This window comes from Martes martes (genome assembly GCF_963455335.1).
Source record: "Martes martes genome assembly, chromosome: 3".
NCBI lineage: Eukaryota > Metazoa > Chordata > Mammalia > Carnivora > Mustelidae > Martes > Martes martes.
Window position 1 is genome coordinate 99,962,749 of NC_137890.1, and position 25,526 is coordinate 99,988,274.

The 25,526-nt window shown below is 37.8% G+C and overlaps 1 protein-coding gene across 1 annotated transcript in view; it reads right to left on the bottom strand.

Annotated features, from left to right (window-relative positions):
- NCKAP5 (NCK associated protein 5) overlaps window positions 1-25,526 on the bottom strand; it is an 894,518-nt gene that overhangs the window by 521,519 nt on the left and 347,473 nt on the right. The window contains exon 4 of the mRNA XM_080799084.1: window positions 16,643-16,706. Within this exon, the coding sequence (XP_080655210.1) occupies window positions 16,643-16,706 (64 nt within the window). The remainder of the gene's footprint in view (window positions 1-16,642; window positions 16,707-25,526) is intronic.

The following is a 25,526-nucleotide window of genomic DNA, read 5'->3' on the forward strand; positions in this document are numbered from 1 at the left end:
GAAAGGAAACTCTCATGCACTGTTGGTGGGAATGTGCACTGGTGCGGCCACTATGAAAAACAGCATGCAGTTTCCTCAAAAAAATTAAAAATACAACTATCATATGATCTATCAGTTTCACTTCTTGGAATATATATAAAAGAAATGAAATCACTATGTCAAAGACATATGTGTACTTCCATGTTCATAGTAGCACTATTTATAATAGCCAAGACACAGAAACAACCTAAGTATTCACTGATGGATGAATGGATAAAGAAAGTGCAGCATACATACGTATATATAATTTGTTGAATTCATTATATACATAATATATAATATGTAATATGTAATAATAATATATATTACATATTATATAGAATATATAATAATAATATAATTCATTATATACATAATGAATTCAACAAAATGAAGAAACCTTGCCCCTTATAGCAATAGATGGGCCTTGAGAGCATTACACTAATTAAAGTTATATCAAACAAAGACAGACAAATATTACATGATCTCACTTATATGTGGAATCAAAATTTTAAAAAATAACTCAAAGAATAAAAGAAGAGATTTGTGATTATGGCAGCAAGGGTAAAATGGGATGAACGTGGTCAAAGGCACAAACTTCCAGTTATAAGATAAATAAGTACTGGAGAAAAACATATAACGTGATAACTGTAGTTACTATTGCTATATAATATATACAAGTTGTTAAGAGTAGATCCTAAGAGTTTTCATCACAAAGAAAAAAATATTTCTGTATGTGGTGATGGATGTTAACTGAACCTACTGTGGTCATCATTTCACAGTACCAGTAAGTCAAGTCATTATGCTGTATATCCCAAACTTATACAATGCTGTATGTCAATTGCATCTCACTAAAACTGGGGAAAAAAAGAGAAGAAATAATGAACCAACAAAAACAATGATAGCACTGTGTCGTGGGCACAGGAGCCAATGGAAGTAGTTCTTAATGCCCCAAGCTTAAACACTTTCAGCAGTAAAATAGCTTATATTGGTTGATAAGCCTTTATATAAAGTAAACATCAATATATTCATAATATAGGTACATGACTGAAAATAATGGGCAAGAAGAGACAAAAATGCCATGCAGAAGAATCCAAAATAATTTATGTAGATACTTCACCCTCAAGGAGGTGGAACCAACTCAACAATCCAAAAGTATGGGGTATGCATTATGACTTCCTTCCAGAGAGTAGGGTATGGAAAGTGGTCGGTGCAGAGAAACTTCATGGTGGAAACCGGGCAAACCCTACCTCAACGATGTCAACCATATACCTCAACAGTCATAAGTTATATTGATAATGTGTAACCTGGATATGAAGGGGGGAAGATGACACTTTAATTTGTGGTCTACCTTTCAAAAGTTAGTCATTAAAAAAAAAACACATCAGACAAATCTCAATGAGACAAATCCCTAAAATTCCCTAACTCGTATTCAAAACTGCCAAGTTCATCAAAAGCAAGGAATCTATCACAACCAAAAAGAACTTTAGGAGACAAGCAGCTGAATGTATTGTATATGCTGGCTGGGATTTTGAAAGAGAAAAAGGACATAAGGTATAACTAGAGAAATCTGAATAATTGTGGAGTTTAGTTAATAGTAATGTACCAATATCGGTTCATTAATTGTGACAAATGTATCACAGTAATGTAAGATTGTTAAGAGTTGGAGAAACTGGGCGCCTGGGTGGCTCAGTGGGTTAAGCCGCTGCCTTCGGCTCAGGTCATGATCTCAGGATCCTGGGATCGAGTCCCGCATCGGGCTCTCTCCTCAGCAGGGAACCTGCTCCCCTCTCTCTCTCTCTGCCTGCCTCTCTGCCTACTTGTGATCTCTGTCAAATAAATAAATAAAATCTTAAAAAAAAAAAAAAAGAGTTGGAGAAACTGTATGGAACATATGGGAACTCTCCATATTATCTCTGCAATTTTTTTTTTGGAAACATTTAACTGTTCTAGAAAGAAAAGCTTATTTTTAAACAATGACCTGGGGTAGTTTTCTCATTATCTTTTTCAGCACCAATCTGTGTAAGACAGTATCTCCTTCACTAAAGTTTGGCTGAACTCTGTAAAATCATCGAAGTCTGATAGCCTTTTAGGGTGAAGATATTTAAAAACTTTAAATAAATTGTTTTGTAACATTTATAAAAGTAAGAAGAAAGACAATAAATCCTCAACTTCTATAGTTACCAAATATGGCCAATTTTGTTTCCTCTAAATGACTAAATTCCCTCTTTCAGTATTATTTTCAAGTAAAGCCAGACATCACAGAAACCTAGAAAAACCTAGTCATTTTACTGGTAAATATTCCTGCATATATCTCTAAATAGTAACTCAAAACACACAATCATAATAATAAGAGTATACCTAAATATTAATAATGAAATATCAATTACCCAGTGTTTACATGGTCCAACGGTCTTATCATTTTTATCTGTAAATAGAGAAATTAGTATTGCTGACAATTTTATGCTATTTCTTCATTTTGTACTTCACTTGTTGCTATTTCATTATTTCTTTCTTCTTTATTTAGGTACATTTTATTATTCCTTATTATTATTTGATTGGATGATTAATCAATTTTAAATCTATTCTTTGTCAATTCCATGCATTTCATTTAATACATTTAATACATTTCACTCTAAGTATTAATTTGATTACATCTCAAAAGTACTGCTTTCATTGTCACTAAGTTTAAATAGTTCTAAGTTCACTTTTAATTTAAAAATAAATTACTTAAGGGGTGCCTGGGTGGCTCAGTGGGTTAAGCCGCTGCCTTCGGCTCAGGTCATGATCTCAGGGTCCTGGGATCGAGTCCCACATTGGGCTCTCTGCTCAGCGGGGAGCCTGCTTCCGTCCCTCTCTCTGCCTGCCTCTCTGTCTACTTCTGATCTCTCTCTGTCAAATGGATAAATAAAAATCTTTAAAAAAAAAAATAAATAAATAAATTACTTAAGGGGTGCCTGGGTGGCTCAGTGGGTTAAGTCTCTGCCTTCTGCTCAGGTCATGATCTCAGGGTCCTGGGATCGAGCCCCTTGTAGATCAGGCTCTCTGCTCAGCGGGGAGTGTGCTTCCCCCTCTTTCTCCACCTGCCTCTCTGTCTACTGTGATCTCTTTCTCTGTCAAATAAATAAATAAAATCTTTAAAAAATGAATTACTTAAAATATTATATTTTAATTTTCAGAGTTGTCCAAAAGACATTTTGTTATTGATTTCTGATACTACTGGCTGAAAAGGGATCGTGAAAAATAGGACACTGATATATTTGTATAACAAGTATTTATTTGATTTCTTTTTACATTTCATGAAAGTAAGGACCTCATTATATTCTCTGCTGGATATGTTGAAAAAATAAATGAACAAAATAATATGCAGGGCCTATTTCCAAAATTTAGTTTATATACAGAACTATGTCCTGAAGTTTAACACCTACCATTTTAAAATCTTAGTAAAATCTTAGTAAATTAGTAAATTTAGTAAATTAGTAAATTAGTAAATTTAGTAAATTTAGTAAATTAGTAAATTAAAAGCCATACTTAGAAAGTATGACTTTCTAAGTATGGCTTTTATAAGGAAAAAAAAAAAAAGAAAAGTTCTGGCTCTTTTTCCAGATATATAATGTGGATATATTTCAGCCAATGATAAGTACTGTGAATGATGTATCATCCCAGATGTTTCTCTTCTTTGGATGATACTTAAAACTCAACTGAAATGATTGCTTCTAACATCAACATATTAACGCAAGAGACAAGTCCAAGCTTTCCATACTGCTAAAAACACAGTTTTTCAAAAAGCACTTATACTTCAACATATTAATGGTAATCAGAAAGAGAAATTAAAAAAAAAATTATAGCTGAACGGAAAAATAGTATTTGTAAATTATTTACCTGATGAAGGGTTAATATCCAAAACATATGAAGAACTCAAACAGTTCAATAATAAAAAACAATTCAATTAAAAAATGGGCAGAGGAGCTGAATAAAGATTTTTTTTTTCAGAGAAGACATACAGGGGATACGTAATAGGTGACACACGAAATGGTGCTCATCTTCACTTTCATCCGGGAAGTACAAACCCAAACCACAATGAGATACCACCTCACAATAACACAACAGTATTAAAATGACTATTATACACAAGACACAAAAATCATCCATGATGTGGAGAAAAGGCAGCTCTTGTGTGTTGTTGGTGGGAACGTAAATTGGTGTAGCCACTATATAGAGGTTTTTCAAAAAATTAAGAATAGAAGTACCATATGATCCAGCAATTTCACTTCTGGGTACTTATTCAGAGGAAATAAAATACTATCTTGAAGAGATATTTGTACCCCCGTGTTCACTGCAGCATTATTGAAAACAGCCAAGTTATGCAAACAACCTCAGTGTCCAAAAAGAGAGGAAAGGATAAGGAAAATGGAGCATATATATTTATATAGTGGAATATTATTCAACCATGAAAAGAAGGAAATCTTGCCATTTGCAACAATGTGGATGGACTTTGAAAGCAATACACTAAGTGAAATAAGTCAGACAGAGAAAGACAAATACCATATGATCTACTTATTTGTGAAATCTTTAAAAAAAGTGAAATGAAATAATAGATACAGACAATACACTAGCAGGTGCCAGAGGTGGGGATGAGCAAAATGGATGAAGGTGGTCAAAGGTACAAATTTCCAGTTATAAAATAAAAAAAAATCTTCAGAATATAATATATAGCATGATTACTATAGTTAAGAATACTTTATTTTATATTTTCAAGTTGTTAAGAGAATCTTAACTATTCTCATCAAAAGAAAAAAAATTAAAACTATGAATAGTGATGGATGTTAACTAGACTTACTGTGGTAACATTTCACTATATATACACCCATATCATGTGTTGTGCATCATAAACTAATAAAATAGTTTATGTTAACTGTATCTTTTTAAAAAGGAAAAAGAAGCACTTAATTCACCCTGGTCCCAACCTAACCCCCTACCTTTGACTCCAGATGGAAAATCAGATGTATGACCTACTGGACTATTGTGAACAACAAACTTCTATCAAAACCATATCCTGAGAGGAGTCAAGATGGCGGAGAAGTAGCAGGCTGAGACGACATCGGGTAGCAGGAGATCAGCTAGATAGCTTATCAAACCATTGTGAACACCTACAAATCCAACGGGAAATCGAAGAGAAGAAGAGCAACCATTCTAGAAACAGAAAATTGATCACTTTCTGAAAGGTAGAACCTGCGGAGAAGTGAATCCAAAGCGACGGGAAGATAGACCCCAGGGGGAGGGGCCCGCTCCCGGCAAGCGGCGGAACAACGGAGCACAAAATCGGGACTTTTAAAAGTCTGCTCCACTGGGAGACATCGCTCCAGAGGCTAAACCGGGGGGAAACCCAGGCGGGGTCAGCATAACCCCAGGTCCCGCGGGGTCACAGAAGGACCGGGGGTGTCTGAGTGCCACAGAGCTCGTAGGTATTAGAGTGGGGAAGCCGGCTCCAGTGACAAAGCAGAGGAGTGAGCTCTCAGCCTGGGGTTACCTTGTGCCGGACACAGGCTGGGTGGGCTCGGAGCGCGGCCGGAGGCCACGGAGACAGAAGCGACCGGGCACTGTTCTCCAGGTTCCAGCAATTGACTGCTTTCCTCAAGGTGCAACCGCAGGCCAGGGAGGCGGGGCGGTTGGGGGCTTTTCTCTAAGGGCGCACTGAGGAGTGGAACCCCAAGCTCTCCGCTCCTCCGGGCCGGAGATTGGGAGGCTGCCATTTTCATTCCCATCCTCTGGAACTCTATGGAAAGCGCTCAGGGAACAAAAGCTCCCGAAAGCAAACCCAAGTGGATTACTTAGCCTGGCCCCTGGCAAAGGTGGTGCAATTCCGCCTGCGGCAAAGACACTTGAGAATCACCACAACAGGCCCCTCCCCCAGAAGATCAACAAGAAACCCATCCAAAACCAACTTCAGTCACCAAGAACAGTGGAATTCCACAGCAGGAGAAAGCAAATCTTATCTGGACAAAATGACAAGGCGGAAAAACTCACCTCAAAAAAAAGAACAAGAGGCCGTACCGAAGGCTGGAGACCTAATCAATACGGACATTGGTAACATGACAGATCTAGAGTTCAGAATGACGATTCTCAAGGTTCTAGCTGGGCTCGAAAAAGGCATAGAAGATATTAGAGAAACCCACTCCGGAGAGATAAAAGCCCTTTCTGGAGAAATAAAAGAACTAAAATCTAACCAAGTTGAAATCAAAAAAGCTATTAATGAGGTGCAATCAAAAATGGAAACTCTCACTGCTAGGATAAATGAGGCAGAAGAAAGAATTAGTGACATAGAAGACCAAATGACAGAGAATAAAGAAGCTGAGCAAAAGAGAGACAAACAAATACTGGACCACGAGGAGAGAATTCGAGAGATAATCGACACCGTAAGACGAAACAACATTAGAATAATTGGGATTCCAGAAGAAGAAGAAAGAGAGAGGGGAGCAGAAGGTATATTGGAGACAATTATTGGAGAGAATTTCCCTAATATGGCAAAGGGAACAAACATCAAAATCCAGGAGATGCTAAGAACGCCCCTCAAAATCAATAAAAATAGGTCCACACCTCGTCACCTGATAGTAAAATTTACTAGTCTTAGCGACAAAGAGAAAATCCTGAAAGCAGCCCGGGAAAAGAAGTCTGTAACATACAAGGGTAAAAACATTAGATTGGCAGCGGACCTATCCACAGAGACCTGGCAGACCAGAAAGAACTGGCATGATATATTCAGAGCACTAAACGAGAAAAACATGCAGCCAAGAATACTATATCCCGCTAGGCTATCATTGAAAATAGAAGGAGAGATAAAGAGCTTCCAGGACAAACAAAAGCTGAAAGAATTTGCAAACACCAAACCAGCTCTACAGGAAATATTGAAAGGGGTCCTCTAAGCAAAGAGAGACCCTAAAAGTAGTAGATCATAAAGAAACAGAGACAATATACAGTAACAGTCACCTTACAGACAACACAATGGCACTAAATTCATATCTCTCAATAGTTACCCTGAATGTTAATGGGCTCAATGCCCCAATCAAAAGACACAGGGTATCAGAATGGATAAAAAAACAAAACCCATCAATATGCTGCCTACAAGAAACTCATTTTAGACCCAAAGACACCTCCAGATTTAAAGTGAGGGGGTGGAAAACAATGTACCATGCTAATGGACATCAGAAGAAAGCTGGGGTGGCAATCAATATATCAGATCAATTAGATTTTAAGCCAAAGACTATAATAAGAGATGAGGAAGGACACTATATCATACTCAAAGGGTCTGTCCAACAAGAAGACCTAACAATCTTAAATATCTATGCCCCTAACATGGGAGCAGCCAACTATATAAACCAATTAATAACAAAATCAAAGAAATACATTGACAGTAATACAATAATAGCAGGGGACTTTAACACTCCCCTCGCTGAAATGGACAGATCATCTAAGCAAAAGATCAACAAGGAAATAAAGGCCTTAAATGACACACTGGACCAGATGGACATCACAGATATATTCAGAAAATTCCATCCCAAAGCAACAGAATATACATTCTTCTCTAGTGCACATGGAACATTCTCCAGAATAGACCACATCCTGGGTCATAAATCAGGTACCAAAAGATTGAGATCATTCCCTGCATATTTTCAGACCACAATGCTCTGAAGCTAGAACTCAATCACAAGAGGAAATTTGGAAAGAATGCAAATACATGGAGACTAAACAGCATCCTTCTAAAAAATGAACGGGTCAACCAGGAAATTAAAGAAGAATTGAAAAAAATCATGGAAACAAATGAGAATGAAAACACAACGGTTCAAAATCTGTGGGACACAACAAAGGCAGTTCTGAGAGGAAAATATATAGCGGTGCAAGCCTTTCTCAAGAAACAAGAAAGGTCTCAAATACACAACCTAACCCTACACCTAAAGGAGCTGGAGAGAGAACAACAAAGAAAGCCTAAACCCAGCAGGAGAAGAGAAATCATAAAGATCAGAGCAGAAATCAATGAAATAGAAACTAAAAAAAACAATAGAACAAATCAACAAAACTAGGAGCTGGTTCTTTGAAAGAATTAATAAGATTGACAAACCCCTGGCCAGACTTATCAAAAAGAAAAGAGAAAGGGCCCAAGTAAATAAAATCATGAATGAAAGAGGAGAGCTCACAACCAACACCAAAGAAATACAAACAATTATAAGAACATACTACGAGCAACTCTACGCCAACAAATTTGACAATCTGGAAGAAATGGATACATTCCTAGAGACATATAAACTACCACAACTGAACCAGGAAGAAATAGATAACCTGAACACACCCATCACCAGTAAGGAGATTGAAACAGTCATCAAAAATCTCTAAACAAACAAAAGTCCAGGACCAGACGGCTTCCCAGGGGAATTCTACCAAACATTTAAAGAAGAATTAATTCCTATTCTCCTGAAACTGTTCCAAAAAATAGAAATGGAAGGAAAACTTCCAAACTCATTCTATGAGGCCAGCATCACCTTGATCCCAAAACCAGACAAGGATCCCACCAAAAAAGAGAATTACAGACCAATATCCTTGATGAACACAGATGCGAAAATTCTCACCAAAATACTGGCCAGTAGGATCCAACAGTACATTAAAAGGATTATTCACCACGACCAAGTGGGATTTATTCCAGGGCTGCAAGATTGGTTCAACATCCACAAATCCATCAATGTGATACAATACATTAATAAAAGAAAGAGTAAGAACCATATGATACTCTCAATAGATGCTGAAAAAGCATTTGACAAAGTGCAGCATCCCTTCCTGATTAAAACTCTTCAAAGTGTAGGGATAGAAGGCACATACCTCAATATTATCAAAGCCATCTATGAAAAACCCACCGCAAATATCATTCTCAATGGAGAAAAACTGAAAGCTTTTCCGCTAAGGTCAGGAACATGGCAGGGATGTCCGTTATCACCACTGCTGTTCAACATAGTACTAGAAGTCCTAGCCTCAGCAATCAGACAACAAAAAGAAATGAAAGGCATCCAAATTGGCAAAGAAGAAGTCAAACTATCACTCTTCGCAGATGATATGATACTATCTGTGGAAAACCCAAAAGGCTCCACTCCAAAACTGCTAGAACTTATACAGGAATTCAGTAAAGTGTCAGGATATAAAGTTACTGCACGGAAATCAGTTGCATTTCTTTACACTAACAACAAGACAGAAGAAAGAGAAATTGAGGAGTCAGTCCCATTTACAATTGCACCCAAAACCATAAGATACCTAGGAATAAATCTAACCAAAGAGGCAAAGAATCTATACTCAGAAAACTATAAAGTACTCATGAAAGAAATTGAGGAAGACACAAAGAAATGGAAAAATATTCCACGCTCATGGATTGGAAGAAAAAATATTGTGAAAATGTCTATTCTACCTAAAGCAATCTACACCTTTAATGCAATCCCTATCAAAATCCCATCCATTTTTTTTAAAGAAATAGAACAAATAATCCTAAAATTTATATGGAACCAGAAAAGACCTCGAATAGCCAGAGGAATATTGAAAAAGAAAGCCAAAGTCGGTGGCATCACAATTCCAGACTTCAAGCTCTATTACAAAGCTGTCATCATCAATACAGTATGGTCCTGGCACAAAAACAGACATATAGATCAATGGAACAGAATAAAGAGCCCAGAAATAGACCCTCACCTCTATGGTCAACTAATCTTCGACAAAGCAGGAAAGAATATCCAATGGAAAAAAGACAGCCTCTTCAACAAATGGTGCTGGGAAAATTGGACAGCCACATGCAGAAAAATGAAATTGGACTATTTCCTTACACCACACACGAAAATAGACTCAAAATGGATGAAGGACCTCAACGTGAGAAAGGAACCAATCAAAATCCTTGAGGAGAATGCAGGCAGCAACCTCTTTGACCTCAACCGCAGCAACTTCTTCCTAGGAACATCGCCAAAGGCAACAGAAGCAAGGGCAAAAATGAACTATTGGGATTTCATCAAGATCAAAAGCTTTTGTACAGCAAAGGAAACAGTTAACAAAACCAAAAGACAACTGACAGAATGGGAGAAGATATTTGCAAACGACATATCAGATAAAGAGTTAGTATCCAAAATCTATAAAGAGCTTATCAAACTCAACACCCAAAGAACAAATAATCCAGTCAAGAAATGGGCAGAGGACATGAATGGACATTTCTGCAAAGAAGACATCCAGATGGCCAACAGACACATGAAAAAATGCTCCACATCACTCGGCATCAGGGAAATACAAATCAAAACCACAATGAGATACCACCTCACACCAGTCAGAATGGCTAAAATTAACAAGTCAAGAAATGACAGATGCTGGCGAGGATGCGGAGAGAGGGGAACCCTCCTACACTGCTGGTGGGAATGCAAGCTGGTGCAACCACTCTGGAAAACAGTGTGGAGGTTCCTCAAAAAACTGAAAATAGAGCTACCCTATGCCCCAGCAATTGCACTACTGGCTATATATCCTAAAGATACAAACATGGTGCTCCGAAGGGGCACATGCACACGAACGTTTATAGCAGCAATGTCCACAATAGCCAAACTGTGGAAAGAGCCTAGATGTCCATCAACAATGAATGGATAAAGAAGAGGTGGTATATATACACAATGGAATACTATGCAGCCATCAAAAGACATGAAATCTTGCCATTTGCGACGACGTGGATGGAACTAGAGGGTGTTATGCTTAGCGAAATAAGTCAATCAGAGAAAGACAACTATCATATGATCTCTTTGATATGAGGAAGTGGAGATGCAATGCGGGGGGTTTGGGGGGAGGTAGGAAAAGAAAAAATGAAAAGATGGGATTGGGAGGGAGACAAACCATAAAAGACTCAATTTCAAAAAACAGACTGAGGGTTGCTGGGTGGAGGGGGGACGGGAGAGGGTGGTGGGGAAATGGACATTGGGGAGGGTATGTGCTATGATGAGTGCTGTGAAATGTGTAAACCTGGCAATTCACAGACCTGTACCCCTGGGGATAAAAATATAAAAAAAAAAAAATTTTATCACCAAAAAAAAAAACCAAAACAAACCCATATCCTGACCCCAAGAAAACTAATAGTAAGAACTGGCATTCCTAGAGACAATGCCTCTATGCTCCCTTACTCCTGGGCTTCCAAACTCTGAATTCCCCTTCTTGGAAGTCTTCTGTCTGTCAGAGTCCAGACTCTACAGTTATCTGTACAGCTCTTCAGCAATGTCAAGAAGGGCATAATAAGCAAAAGCATGATAGTTCACCAAGGCTATGTTAACCTGGACTGTGTGCAATGTTCCTGTCTTCATATGTGTCTTTTAAGTTAAGAGGAATGACCTCTTCTTGTTTAATTAATAGGTATTGAACACTGCACTACAGAGGTGAAGGTTCTATACGCGTTCTTCCCCAAGTTTGTATCTCCAACCCCCCAACTCCAGTGTCAGCACCATAGCTGGCTATCCACACTATGGCTCTGAATGAGCAAGATGTAGTGAGGGCTTCTGGGGCCATGAGTTTGCCTTGTCCTCCAGAAAGGTTGTCACAGAGGGTCCGAGGATTCTGATCTTCCTGCTTTCTCAAACTCTTCTGTTTTTTCCTCAAATTTCTATTCTGCCAATATCTCAATCCCATTATTCCTTGGAAGATCATTGTGAGAAAAAAAAGGGAGGGTATGGGGGCACCTGGGTGGCTCAGTGGGTTAAGCCTCTGCCTTCGGCTCAGGTCATGATCTCAGGGTCCTGGGATCGAGCCCCGCATCGGGCTCTCTGCTCGGCGGGGAGCCTGCTTCTCCCTCTCTCTCTGCCTGCTGCTCTGCCTACTTGTGATTCTATCTCTCTCTCTGTCAAATAAATAAAATAAAATCTTAAATAAAAAAAAAAAAAAAGGGAGGGTATGATAATGAATTTAGCTAACCGTCTGTATGGTAACATTGAGGCAATGTCTGAATATCTCGAGGCAGAAAAAAAGGGAATCTTACAACAGGGCAAATGGGCTTCCTCTGTTTCCTTTCCTAGTGCCTTGAGATGAGAAATCAAGAATTAATAGTTTTCTTTTTCCCAAGTAGAAATTACCCAGTGAGACGAAAAGGAACCATATCTAAGATTTTGCATAATTAGCCAAAGCATTTTAAAAATTATGTCTGGGGGGCACCTGGGTGGCTCAGTGGGTTAAAGCCTCTGCCTTCGGCTCAGGTCATGATCCCAGGGTCCTGGGATCGAGTCCCGCATCCGGCTCTCTGCTCAGCAGGGAACCTGCTTCCCCCTCTCTCTGTCTCTGCCTGCCTCTCTGTCCACTTGTGATCCCTATCAAATAAATAAATAAATTCTTAAAAAATTATGTCTGGAAGAGTATTAGTGTTCCATAGACATTAAAATCTCTTTGATAAAAAAACAAAGTTAAACAGTGGCACAAGTGACATTCTTCTAAAAATTTAATGTCAGCTTAAGAAAACAGCAAATATACTTAAGCCAGTTTCCCTGTCATTTTGAAATGGTCTCACTACAATATTTTGTTGTGTGGTAAATACATATAAAATGCTCTTCACTATTTTTAAAATCTAAACACATATTTTAACTCATAAATTCTTATTGTTATTCATAAATAAAATCGTCTTTGCAAGTTTGGAGGAAAAAGTATAATCACAAGGAATCTGGCCTACAAAATGTTAAGCAAACTATCAATTTCTAGTAACTAAAACAATTTAGAATCTTGTAAGAATCAATAATGGTTAATGGAAAAGTATAAGCAGTCCAGTAACTCATGCAGATTAATATGGGTATTTGGAATACAGTAAAGGTAACAGTAAAGTTTAGACTATTTAATAAATGATTTGGGGAAAATATTCCTTTTGATCCTTACCTCACACTAACTTAATTCCATCTAGATGATGCCCAGATTGACAGAAAGAAAAAAAAAAAACTATATATTTTCTAAAAGGTAATGATAATGAATATCTTTTCTTCCTGGGGTAGAATGAGCCTTTTTTTATATAGCCAAATTTAAGATGACATTAAAGTTTTAAGGACAGAATAGATTTCATACGTAAACTGAACCAGTGTTAGGGAGTATAAGAGAAAACAGAATCTCCAAGAATGAAGACAAAATGATTTTACAGTAGTTTTTGAAAAATAATAAAAAGTATAAAAACAATAGTGAGTTATTTCATGAAAGAGTCAAAAACAAAGGAAACAAATATGAAATAGCTAATTACTGAAAGAAAGGTTTTCCAAATAAATACTTAGGTCAACAGAACAAAAGAACGGGCAGAACTGATAAAAACTAGTAATGTGCCCAAGCCCACATAGCTACTACTGGCAGAGACGGACTCTGAATCCAGACCCACCTCACTCCCAAGCTCACAGTCTTTTTATCCCCACATTTGTATCAACTAGCCATTAAAAAGCAATCTCTCTACATGAAGTGTGGTACTCTGGATTGAATCCTAGATGGTAAAATGGAAATTATTGGGAAAACTGGTGCAATTCTAATAAAACCTGAAGTTTGGTTAATAGCAACATGCCAAGGGTAATCTCTTAGTTGTGAAAACTACGCCATACTTATGGAAGACATTAACATTAGAAAACAGATCAAGGGGATACAGATACGAAACTTCCTTTAAGGCTAAAATTATTCCAAAATAAAAAGTGTGTTAAAAAATAAAATAAACCTCTCAAAAATGGTGCCTTGAATACTATCTTAAAACTTGTAAGTAAAGAGATTTATTGCATGAAGTCAAATTTTTAAAGTTTGCATTTTACATTAAAGACTGATTATAAAATGTTCACTGATATTTCAAAAATCAATACCTTCCTCAACTATATCATTTTTTTCAAAATACTTAACTTTCCATACCACTTTTCCTTTTCTGTGGATAAAAATAAGCATTACTGTAAATAGTAGTCTTTAACAATGTGATGTGCTTGTGATGAACTCTTTTTCTCTTCCACTATAGACATGACAAAAGTTTTGGGCTTGTAACAGCAAGAATCAAATTTAGAGGATGAACAGAACTGCCTGACTTTAGGAACTGTCGGATACTGAAAGAATCAGGACTTCAGAAATAAATGAATCCAAGGAGCTGAAAAGCTGAAGCATGTAATTAAGTAGAAAACTCAGAGGTAAGTAAAGAGGAGAAAAACACTGAGAAAGAGGAAGAAGAAACAAAGTAAAGGGCATTAATGAAAATCAGAGCTTTTGGTGTCTCTAAGGAATTGAGATGTGATAAATTATGGAAGAGGCTAAACAGTTCTATGAATAGTAGTAAATCACATCATGTCACTGCTTTCAATGGCTACTATCACTCACAGGGTGAGCCAGAGACCCCTGGCTTACCCCTCTGTCCTCCATCGTTTCACTGATTGTATCTTTTACTATTCACCCTCTCCCCACCAACTACCCTCCAGCCAGCCTGTCTCCAGGCTTTTCCTCGGGCACCCCAATCCTCTGTATGCTGATCTCTCAGACTAGAATGATCCTCTCCCAGGTATCACCACTGTTCACTCTTTTGCCTCCTTCAAGTTTTGCTCAAATACTAATTTTTCAGTGATTTACTTCTATGAAACTCTATTTAAAATAGTGATGCCCTAGAACTCCCAATCTCTCCTACCCTGATCTTGTTTTTTCATAGCTGTTTCCACCATCTACCACTCTAAATACTTCCAACGTCTGTCTCTTCTCCACAACCGCCAGAATGTAAGCTCTTGGGTTTTTGCCTGGTCCTCCCCACCCACCCCATCTGATGTTTCCCCAGGGCCTAGGACAGTGTGAGGCACAGAGTAGGTGCCCGATAAATGCTTGTTAAATCAATTAACATGTTAAGTGTGATTTTTCATTACTATAACTAAAATAAGAATAAGAAAATACTGGGAACATTTCTGAAGTTGTTTTTTGAGCAATGAGAGTAATCTTTTTGTGTCCTTGTGTTTTTCTGATGCTGAACAATTATTACAATGTTTCTAAAGGGTTTTTTTGTCTTGTTAAAGACTACAGAGTTATATGCCTGAGATTACTTCAGCTGAGATCCATTCATTGGCAGTCAGAAAGAGACATTCTTTAGAGGTCTGTTCTTATGAGCTTAAATAGCATTTAGCTATTATGAGGAAAAGCTCCCTATCATAAAAACTTTACATAACAAATGTTCAGTGGCATGATCCACTAAGTTAATGGAATCATAAAATTCCAACCTCCTCATTTTGAAGATGAAAAAATTAAGACCTAGGGAAAAAAAAATAAAAAAATAAAAAATATATATATATATATATATAAAGTGAAGCCCAGAAAAGTTGTCACTTCTTAACATTCACCATGTACAACAGGAGCTAGCCTGAAACAAAAGACTAAAACATCGCAGAATGGCATAGTCCATACACATATCCCAATGCCATCAAAATCCAGGTTGGGCATTTTTAGTTCACTATGTGACTAAATGTTCATTTTCTCCACCTATTTCTGTTTCATTGCTCAAAGATGCTTGTGAGCAGTTGTCTCCTATTGTTTGAACATTTAAGATTCTCACTGCAGTAAGATCACTGCAAACAGTGTGAGCACCCAAATATTTTAGCATGCTCAAAGGCCACTGCACCATTCCAGAACCCACTAAACATTCAGGCTCTTGCTCCACACCTTTATCCTCCCTGAGAGAAGTGCGAGGCCAGCATATTTTACCAATTTCTTATTCTTTTCGGGGGATGGCTCGTCAATTAACTCTCATGAAATCAAACAAGCAGTCTGCAGGGTCTGAAAATGTGTCACTTCTCTTTTTTAAAAAAAGATAATTCTTGTGCTGAAAAATTTCACCTGTGCCTCTGTTTTGTCTTAAGTGAGAAAAAAAAAATCTGCTGTTCTATTTTTTTTTTTTTTTTTTTTTTTTTGCTCAGAGGTAGCAGCAGCAGTTAAATCCACACATGTCTGCACCTTGGGACCCAGACAGTCATCTCTGATGTTAGAGCAGCACGCAGGCAGAGACTTTTGCAAAGAGAGTCTATAAAATGAAGTTGCTATGGACCAAAACAACCATATTGATTTTTAGTATAATTCAAAACACAAGGAAACATCCGTTTTCTGAACGGCACACGCTGAGAAGGACAGGGAGAAACACACTGCAATAGTGCAGAGAAAGAAAAGGATAGAAGACAATTACATTAGCAAACATCTTCATTTTCTCTTCGGTTGTTTGTTTCTAAGTTCAAAGAACCGAGAGGCTAGAGCTATGTTGAACCTTTCTTAGCTGAGAACCCAACATTGCTCATTTACTGACACTCTGCTCACAGCTGGAAGCCCCGGTCTTCAGGAAATAAAGCCATATAACCAGTCTGAATGTTTGAACATCCTCTTCAAAGCCCAGATAGTTCTTTTTCTCAATTAATCCCACCCTTCCTCTCCCCTCGCCCTCCCTCTCTCCCTGTCTGCAAATGGCAGAACTGTCCAAACTGCATTAGGAAAAAACACATTATTTACCAATACATTCTTAAGTTTGCTGCAAGTAAATATTTTCCTTAGATGTCCTTAAGGAGACAAAATGCCTTTCAAGCCAGAGACCTTTGGAAGAGAGGTACAAGATCAGGAGAGACCAGCCAGCACTTACCATGGCCCCCTCACTTCCTCTTTGGGCAACTTCTCGCTGCAGCCGGGCCACAGCCAATTTCTCCCTGGAGAAACAAAAGCACGTGGTTAGCTGCCTATTCTTCTCAGGGTAGAGGTACACTGGCATGGCTTTGAAACATTCTTTTGAGGTCTCCAGAGGAACTCCTTCCCTGGTTTAGCTCACTTCCTCCACTAAACTTTCTATAAATATTTAAAGTCATTCGTGCATTGTTTTCATTGAGTGTCATGAAAGAGATTTTTTTTTTTTTGCCTTGGATTTCATAAAAGCCAAATAAATCCTAAATGCTAAGTAAAAGCTTCCCTTTAAGTTCATGAACATATATAATTTGGAAACAAATTTTCCTGTGGCGAAAATATTTCAGTGGTCCTTTCGGTACCAACTTTGCTTACATAGAGTTATTTTGATTTCTTTTGTTGTTCTTTACTGATGGTGAATTTTAAAAGGCAAACAGACTTGAATCTTGAATTGATATTCTTGAGATTGTAATAGAAAATCACTTACAGACTTGCCACACCAAGTACCATGATCTTATATATGTCTGACAACAACACTATAATAGGCTTTATTATCCCCATTTACAGATTTGGAAACTGAGGCTCAGATAGGCTCAGCTCCCAGCTGGTATGCATCAATTGTATTAGGATCAAACTTTAGGTTTTCTTTATCTCACAAATCCTAAATAAAAAATTTGCTTATCGTTTTTCAGGGCTTAGAAAATATGTAAAATCTAAAAACATTTATTTTAGCATTCTTTATTTTACAATGGGGTCCATTTTGTATCTTTATAATTGTAATTCTGATTTCAATTAGAATAAAATTTAATATTCACCAGAATCTTAGGAATGTTTTGTAAAATGATAGGTACTACGCTTTGGATAGCTAATGATTCTTAAGAAAAAATGTTACAGATGAAGGAGGGGTAAGTGAACCCTTCCGGTAATCGTCCAATCTTAGTATTAGCAAGGATTTTCCCCCAAATCCTTCTGTGGTTATCAAGTTGTGAAACCATTTGTGTGATATTTCATCCCTCAGCCTTCCCTCTACATGGGACTGGCTATTTGGCTATTAGCGAACAGCAAGGGAGCAACCAAATTCCCAGCTGAGTGAGAGGATTTCTCCAGGCCTAACTGCTTGGGTCTTTGAAATGCCTATGACTGCCAAGAAGACATGTGCTTTAGTTTGGTTACAGTTAAGTCAATTTTTTAGTAGGAATAGTTCTCTTTGAATTCGTGCCTATGGAGACACATTAGAAGGAAGAAAACTAGAACTAGGAGATCCCTCAGGAGACAAGTTTTGGGAGCTTAGGGCAGGACCCATGCATAGAGCCTGTGGGGGAGGGAAACAAAGTCAAGAGGAAGAAGCCAGGAAGAGATGAAATCATGTTCCTCTTTGTCAGGTGAGCAACAAAGAAATCTCTCTGTTCTCTGACCCAAATCTTAACGAGCAGATGAAAGGAGCAAAGAACTGAAAGAGAAGAACAAGACTGACTTCTGGTTTAATATGAAAAATAAACACATGGTAGATACAGGGACAAAGAAACCAAAGAACATACCCTATACTCTATGAGCAATTCAACTCGGTATACACACATCGGAAGTGCATAGGTATGTTCAGTAAATGACATGTACTAGAATGTTCATAGATGCTCTCTTTGTTACCACCTTAAACTAAAAATGTGCACCCCATGAACAACAGAATGGGTAAACTTCTACGTAATCACACATTGGGATACCAGAAAGTACTGAGAAGGAGTCACATATACCTGATCACAACAACATAGAGAGTACCACAAGCATATGAAAGGATGGAAAGAGCAAACAGAGAAGAGTGTATAGTTTATGATTCCATTTATATAAAGTCTAGAGACCAGCAAAACTGCTATGTAGTTCAATAAGACAAGACAAAGAGAAGATGTGACTGTCAAAAAAGAGAAAGTAAAACTGTCTCCATTCACAGATAACAACTTTCCAAATAGAAAATACTAAGAAACTTACAAAAACAACTATACAACTAATAAGCGGGTTTAGCAAAGTCACAGATATAAGCCAATACACAAAAAGCAACTGTGTTTTTACATAACTAGCATCAAACAACTGGAAAAATTATTTTAAAAATTCATTTACAATAGTGTCAGAACATAAAACACTTAGGAAATAAATTTACAAAAGGCTTGTCAGGCTACTACAGTGAAAACTACGAAATGACTGCTCAGAACAATTAAAGGAGACTACACTCTCTGTCTCTCTCCGTGTCTCTGTGTCTCTGTCTCTCTTTCTGTAGATTCAGATCTCTTAAAAGGTCTCAGGAACACTCAGCATCTTAGGACCACACTTCGAGAAATTAACCTATAACATACAGAAGTAGAAATGGGAGAATAGTCTAGAAAATTTCCTGGACTCATTATTCCTGATTGCTGAATCTTCAGCACAAGATTGAATATGTATGCTAACAGCATGTTAATTTTTTACAAGAGCAGTTTAGCGTAAAGAAGACATTCCTAGAAACAGAGCAAAGTCTATCTTAGCACAATCATTCTACTAAATGAAGAAAAGAGTCCTTGCACAGCTTAAAGGTTAGAAACATCACTATTTTATCCTTAAAAGAGTTTGCCTTTATAACACTATAAGGAATTTTCACACAGTATAGGTTCATGTGAAATCTTATAAAACTCAATTTGAAAGAAAAACTTAACAGATTTGGCCATTACCTAGTTTTTAAGAATGAAAATGTTCATAAGTCATGAATTTTATATTCTGCCCACACATTTTATTTTTAGGCATTTAATAAACAGCAAGCGAACCAATGTGAAAGGCTCATCTTCGAAGCGGCAGCATGTTAGCCATCTGAGTTGGTGAAAGAGAGCAAAATAAATATGTAGAAACTAGAAATACCAGCTTAGGTTTGACCTACCACCACGTGACCAGAGATGTACCCAACTTCAAACAGCCACGTGGAAATGTGTAACACATGCATGAGATATCTCGGTGTAGTCTGAATCACAGAAATGACAATCCCCAGAATGAGCCCTGCAACCTAGAGCTGCTTATTTATATAAGTTGTAAACTTGCTTAAGTCTAGTTACTTGAGAACTATGTTGGTTCAAAGTAGTGAGCTAGTGAATGAGCAGAATTCGTGAGAATAGCAAATACAACTGTCTCTTTAAAACCATGCTCTGAGGGGCACCTGGGTGGCTCAATGGGTTAAGCCTCTGCCTTTGGCTTAGGTCATGGTCTCAGGGACCTGGGATCGAGCCCCACATGGGGCTCTCTGCTCAGCAGAGAGCCTGCTTCCTCCTCTCTCTCTGCCTGCCTCTCTGCCTACTTGTGATCTCTCTCTCTCTCTTTCTCTCTCTCTGTCTCTGTTAAATAAATAAATAAAATCTTCAAAAAAATGCTCTGTAATTGGTTTAACTCATTTATTCGGGAAATGCAATATACATAATGTCATGAAGCAGGCATCTCTAAGACTTGTAAGTAACAGCTGGGGGTTTTCTATGGTGTAGGAAGGACAAGACCAGTACCATCTGAGTCCCAGTAAGCAAAGCATCACAATTTTGACCTATTTTATGCCATAAGTTTCTGAGTCCTATTTCCTTTGAAAAGCGTTTCAAGGCCAAAAAAAAAAGCAAAAAAGAATACTTTCTTGAGGTTTGGTACTTTCTATCTCTCAAATCTGTCATAACGTTGGTGTGTCATGTATTTGCAAGATTTTTGTTTTTAGTAGGAATTATATTTTATTTTTGTATGAAAGGGTTTTCATTCTTGATAAAAATTTAAGTGACAGAGTTATCAGATGGGTGAAAGTATGGTGAAAATCTCAGCATTTCTAGATGTTCTCATCTCTCGGCTCAAATTATCAACTTAGTCAAAGTATTAAAAATAAGTGGGTCTGCCTTTTCTATAGTCATCTCATTTGCCCTTGGGTTCAGCAGTCCCTTGGCAAACCATATCTTCAAACCCCCCAGGTCCCAATATATGTGGGGAAACCAAATGGGACCAGCATCTTTTTCATGCAAATTCAGGGTTCTTAAAAACAGCTTTGTTCAAAAATAAAGAAAGAATCCTTGACTTGCATGCTACCCACGGCAAATTAAACACAGTCACATACGTATACACTCTTGCTCCTATTTGAGGACTTTAGCTCATCTGTTGGAAACAGACAACTGTGCCTTTGCAATGCATTACTATTTTGTTTTGTGTTTGTAGCAAAGCCAGTAGCTTATTATGAAGGGGCTATTGACTTTATGATTGCAAAACAAATGCCCAGGGATATTTTATTGAGAGCTGTGGATCCTTATTTACAGAACAGGCATAAAAGAAGGATATAAAGAATATACACACAATGAAACAAAAGAGATCCACAAACACTTCCCTTTCAGTTAAATGCAAAGAGAATTCTTCCCTCCAGCAGGGATGAAACAGAACTACTTTCCTTACTCAATGTTTTACCCAAAAGGTGAATTAGTCCCAGGTTTCTGAAGTCTGTCAGCATCGTCCCAGATAATTTCAACTCAAGATAAGAAACAACACTACCAAAAAGTATTTATATGAACCTTGGATCTTCCCCATACCACGGACATAAATGCAATTTCAGCCCATGGGAAGACGGTCCTCCATGAAGACAACAGGATGTTTGCATTTGTCAAGTCCAGAAAAGACCTGCGAGGTCTGCATGCTCAGAGAAACAATCAGCAGCTTGCAGGGGACGACTATATTCAGCTGTGATGTGTGGAGACCACAAACTTAAGGGCAGCATAGACCCATCTGTTGCATGAGTGTCAAAAGCAGGCCTGTCTAGAGACAAATCAATGTTCTATTGCAACTCTAAGGTGGCCCAGGCACACCCCCTGAATGAGTGAGAATGAAACCAGTGAGCAGCCCTGCTCTCCACCAGGCAGATGGGACCCCCCTGAGGATGCCCTGGAGGAAGAGCAGCACCAGCTTGCAGCCTAAGTGTGAAGAATTGTCTACTCATTGTGAGTCTTTGCCCCAAACTACTCAATACAAACAATGCATTAGGCACACCAGTGAAACTGTCCTTAGAATAGGTACTCTGTGTTTTGATGAAACTGCCAGATAATCTGTGTCATCTCTACTTGACTTTGTAGAAAAACAAAGAATAATAGGAAATAAAATAAATTATAATCAACTAGAACAAAAATAAATACAAAAAATTAGGGCGAGGCATGCTCATATGTGTATTTAAAAGGAAAAAAGAATTTGTTGGCATTTTATAAACCCAAAGATACTGTGGTATTAAAGAATCCTGTAGCATCCCCCAAATAACCCTAACTTCATGTTATTTTCAGTTCTTAGGTTAAACTCTTATATTCCAAAATATTTCAAATTATTTAAATACATAGTTATGTATGATATGATATATACATCATTCTCTTTTAATTTATTCAGAATATTCTGCGAAGTGGCCATATAATCTAATGATGATGAAAATTTTGATTCATTCCACAAACAACGTGAATTCATTCTCTGCCTAGTACTCTTCTGGGCCCCAGGAAATACGGATAAATAGATGGTCCCACTTTCAGAGAGCTCAAGGTCAGATAGACAGCACACCTAAGCAAACCTGTGCCCTAGGATGCCATAAGCACAACACAAGAGTACTGCATTCAGAGCCGGATTTTAACATTAAAGCTAGGTGATAATTTTATCAGAATATTGAAATTGAACCTCCTTTAAATGGGAAGAGACAGTCTACCATTTCTAAAATAAACTCATTTTTCTAAAGATCATACGTCTCAGCAACAAGTCATACAGGGAAAACAGGTTTTTCCTCATAAATATTTTAACAATGAAGAATCTCTGTAACATGTTTTCACTGTGATTCCCTAAATTTCTCAAGTCTTTTTAATGGAATGGTATTAGACTTTACTGCCCCTTTGGGTCATGGTTTCATCCAGGTCACTTCTTTTGGAGACATGTGACTGACTTACCTTGCCTCTTCCTTTTCAATACACTGTATCACCACATCCTCAACTTAAAAAGAGAAGAGTTAATCGCTAACATTTAGTGAATGATTACCATATCAAGCACTACCCTCCACACTTTACATGAAACATTTCTACCTCAAATAATGCCATGACATGAGTATCATCATCATCTCTGTGGTATATAGCAATGATTCTCAGAACTTTTGGATTTGAAACCTCTTTACATTTTTTAAAACAATCACCAAGGTCTCCAAAGACTTCTGTTTCTGTGGGTTCTCCCGATCAACATTTATCATATTCCCAATTAAACTGAGATTTTAAAAGTATATACTAACTTATTGGGAATAATAGTAATTCCATCACAGGTTAATGTAAGCACCATATAATTGTGAATATAGCTATAGATTCTAAAACAAAAATCAGTAAGAAGAGTGGCATTGTTTTACACATTTGCAAATCTCTTTAATATCTGGCTGACAAAAATTACATCTGGATTCTCCTTTCTCTGTCTATATTCAGAAAGCTGCAATGTCACAGGGTGAGTAGCTTCTGGCAAACCAGTATATGCCCATGACCAAGGAGAGTGACAAAGGTGAAGTAATATTTTAGTCTTCTTATAAAATTAGGTTTGATTTATAGATCCCTGTAAAGGTCATAAGACCCCTTGGAGTCCTGTGGCCCACAGGTGGAGCACTGTTGATGTACCTTCCATGGGGAAACTAAGTCTCAAGCAGACTGAAAAACATGCCCATCATGCCACCGCCATGCATGTTTTCCAAAAATGCAAAACAGCACTGAATACATATTTAGTTAAAATCTCACTTGTTAGACTTGCACCTCCATATCCACTATTCCCTGTTACTACAAACTTTACTGCTAGGGAAGTAGTCACAAATAATGCATGAAATTATTGAGGTCTCCAAGGATGACACACATTCCGAACCACTTTAATGCCAATCAATATGAAAACCGCTGATAGAACTTTTCTGGAATACGCAGAATTCCACCTCCATTTCTCGCAGAGTAGAATAAAAATAGTCATCAAACTCCCAACATAAACCAATGCTCAGGCATAAATTTTGTTTCAATTAACAGCACACCCTTAGCCCCCAGCATTTTTCCCTACAAAGATATCACCAAATGCCTAAAAGAAATTAGATAGATGATTACTGTCATTTATACCTTGGGGCAGAGAGTCACACTGAAAATTCTGAGCAAAGGTTTCAATGAATCACCGGCCTTCCCCATTTCTGAGTGGGCCCTAAGAATATGAGCATGGTGGTGACCTAGTATGTCTGTAAGGCAAGCAGGTCAGCTCCCCCAGGAGCCCTAGGACCATTCTCTGCAGACACAGGCATCCTGGGGAGTCACCTGCCACAGAAGAATGACAATGCCGAGTGCCAGGTGCCCTTGTCGAGAGGGCAGATGGGGAGACCAGTAGCAGCAGTCCCTGCGTAACAGCTAAATTAATTAGCCTTTCCAAAGCAGATCATCTAATTACTCATCCACTCGGATATTCAGCACGAGAAAAGAATTTGAGAAACTTCTAGACATGAACCCAGATGAAACAAACTTCTTCATGCACTTCTTCTAATAAGTAATGCCCATGTTGCCCCAAAACTTTAAAATACAAACATTTACCCTCTTATTACGTAATTTAAGGGATTTTATTCACATTCACAGTGCACACAAATCAGTTAAGTTGAGAGTACATTTTAAATTGGTGACCTTCATGTGATTTTGTGCAGCAATAAGTAAGAGGGAGCTGTACTCAGCGTGGCCAACACACACACTCCCAGACTCTGGGAGAGAGCGGGAGTTAAATAATGAGCCTTGCTGATTAAGGAATTCCCTCTCCCTTCCCCCCAAAATAATAAATACAGAGACTTTTCAAAGAACTCAGTGTTTTGAAATACAGGGATCATTAGTAAAAACAAATTAATTTTAGCTACCTGCCTTTCTAAAGGTCTTTCATCCACGTGGTTCTCCCTATCGAGCTTTCGGGAGCTTCTGCAATTTTTTTTTTTTTTTTTGAAATTTCTAGTACCCTCCCTCAATGCCACGCCATGGAGGGGTTCTCAAAATTGTTTTACCCTGAATGCTCTTCCACTTGCAAAAATGATGTCTTAAAGTGCACTTGCATTTTCATTTCCTGATTCAGAGATTCATCCATAAGGTTCCTGTTGTTGCCTAAAACAGTTGCCTGATTCAAAGTTTTTCTCCTCTAACTGGCTCTAAGACTCAGAGAACTGGGACTTTACGATCTTCCTGTGTCCAAGGCCCATATACCCTCAACGAATGAAAGATCATGCTTCAGAGCAAAGATGGCCTCACTGACTGGAGGCAAGATCACAAGCGGCCTCCAGCCACAGTAAGTATCAGAAGTTAGTCCCATGACCAGACCTCAATAAAAAATAAAAAATAAAACCTCACAAGCTACCTACAAATCTTATTACTATGGTTACCTATGAAGCATTCTGCATGTTTTAGATGTACCAGCTAATATTGTTAGTAAGTAAATATATCAATGAAGGAATGAGCTTGTATTGCTGGGTTTTCTCCTTTGTATTTTTACTTCTTGGAACTGTCAGCTCTCACTAGAATAATGCATGCTTTCATCACAACGTTGTTAATACACGCAGGCTCTACTGACTTATTTCACGCAATATTGAGTTAAAGCAACCTCATTATCTTCTTCTCTTCTCTATCCCAAAGCTCCCCTACCTGATTCTGAAATACATATTAGAGCAAAAAAAAAGTCCCTCCAAGTTTAACTATGAATTTCTAGTCTTAACTTCTGCAATAACTTATTTTTTTGAGCATAAAGTCAGTTCAGAGACTTCGAAACAGATTTCCTTGAGATAGAATTTTTATGAATCACTGAAGAGCCACTCGTTTTCTTAAACTAAAGTTTCA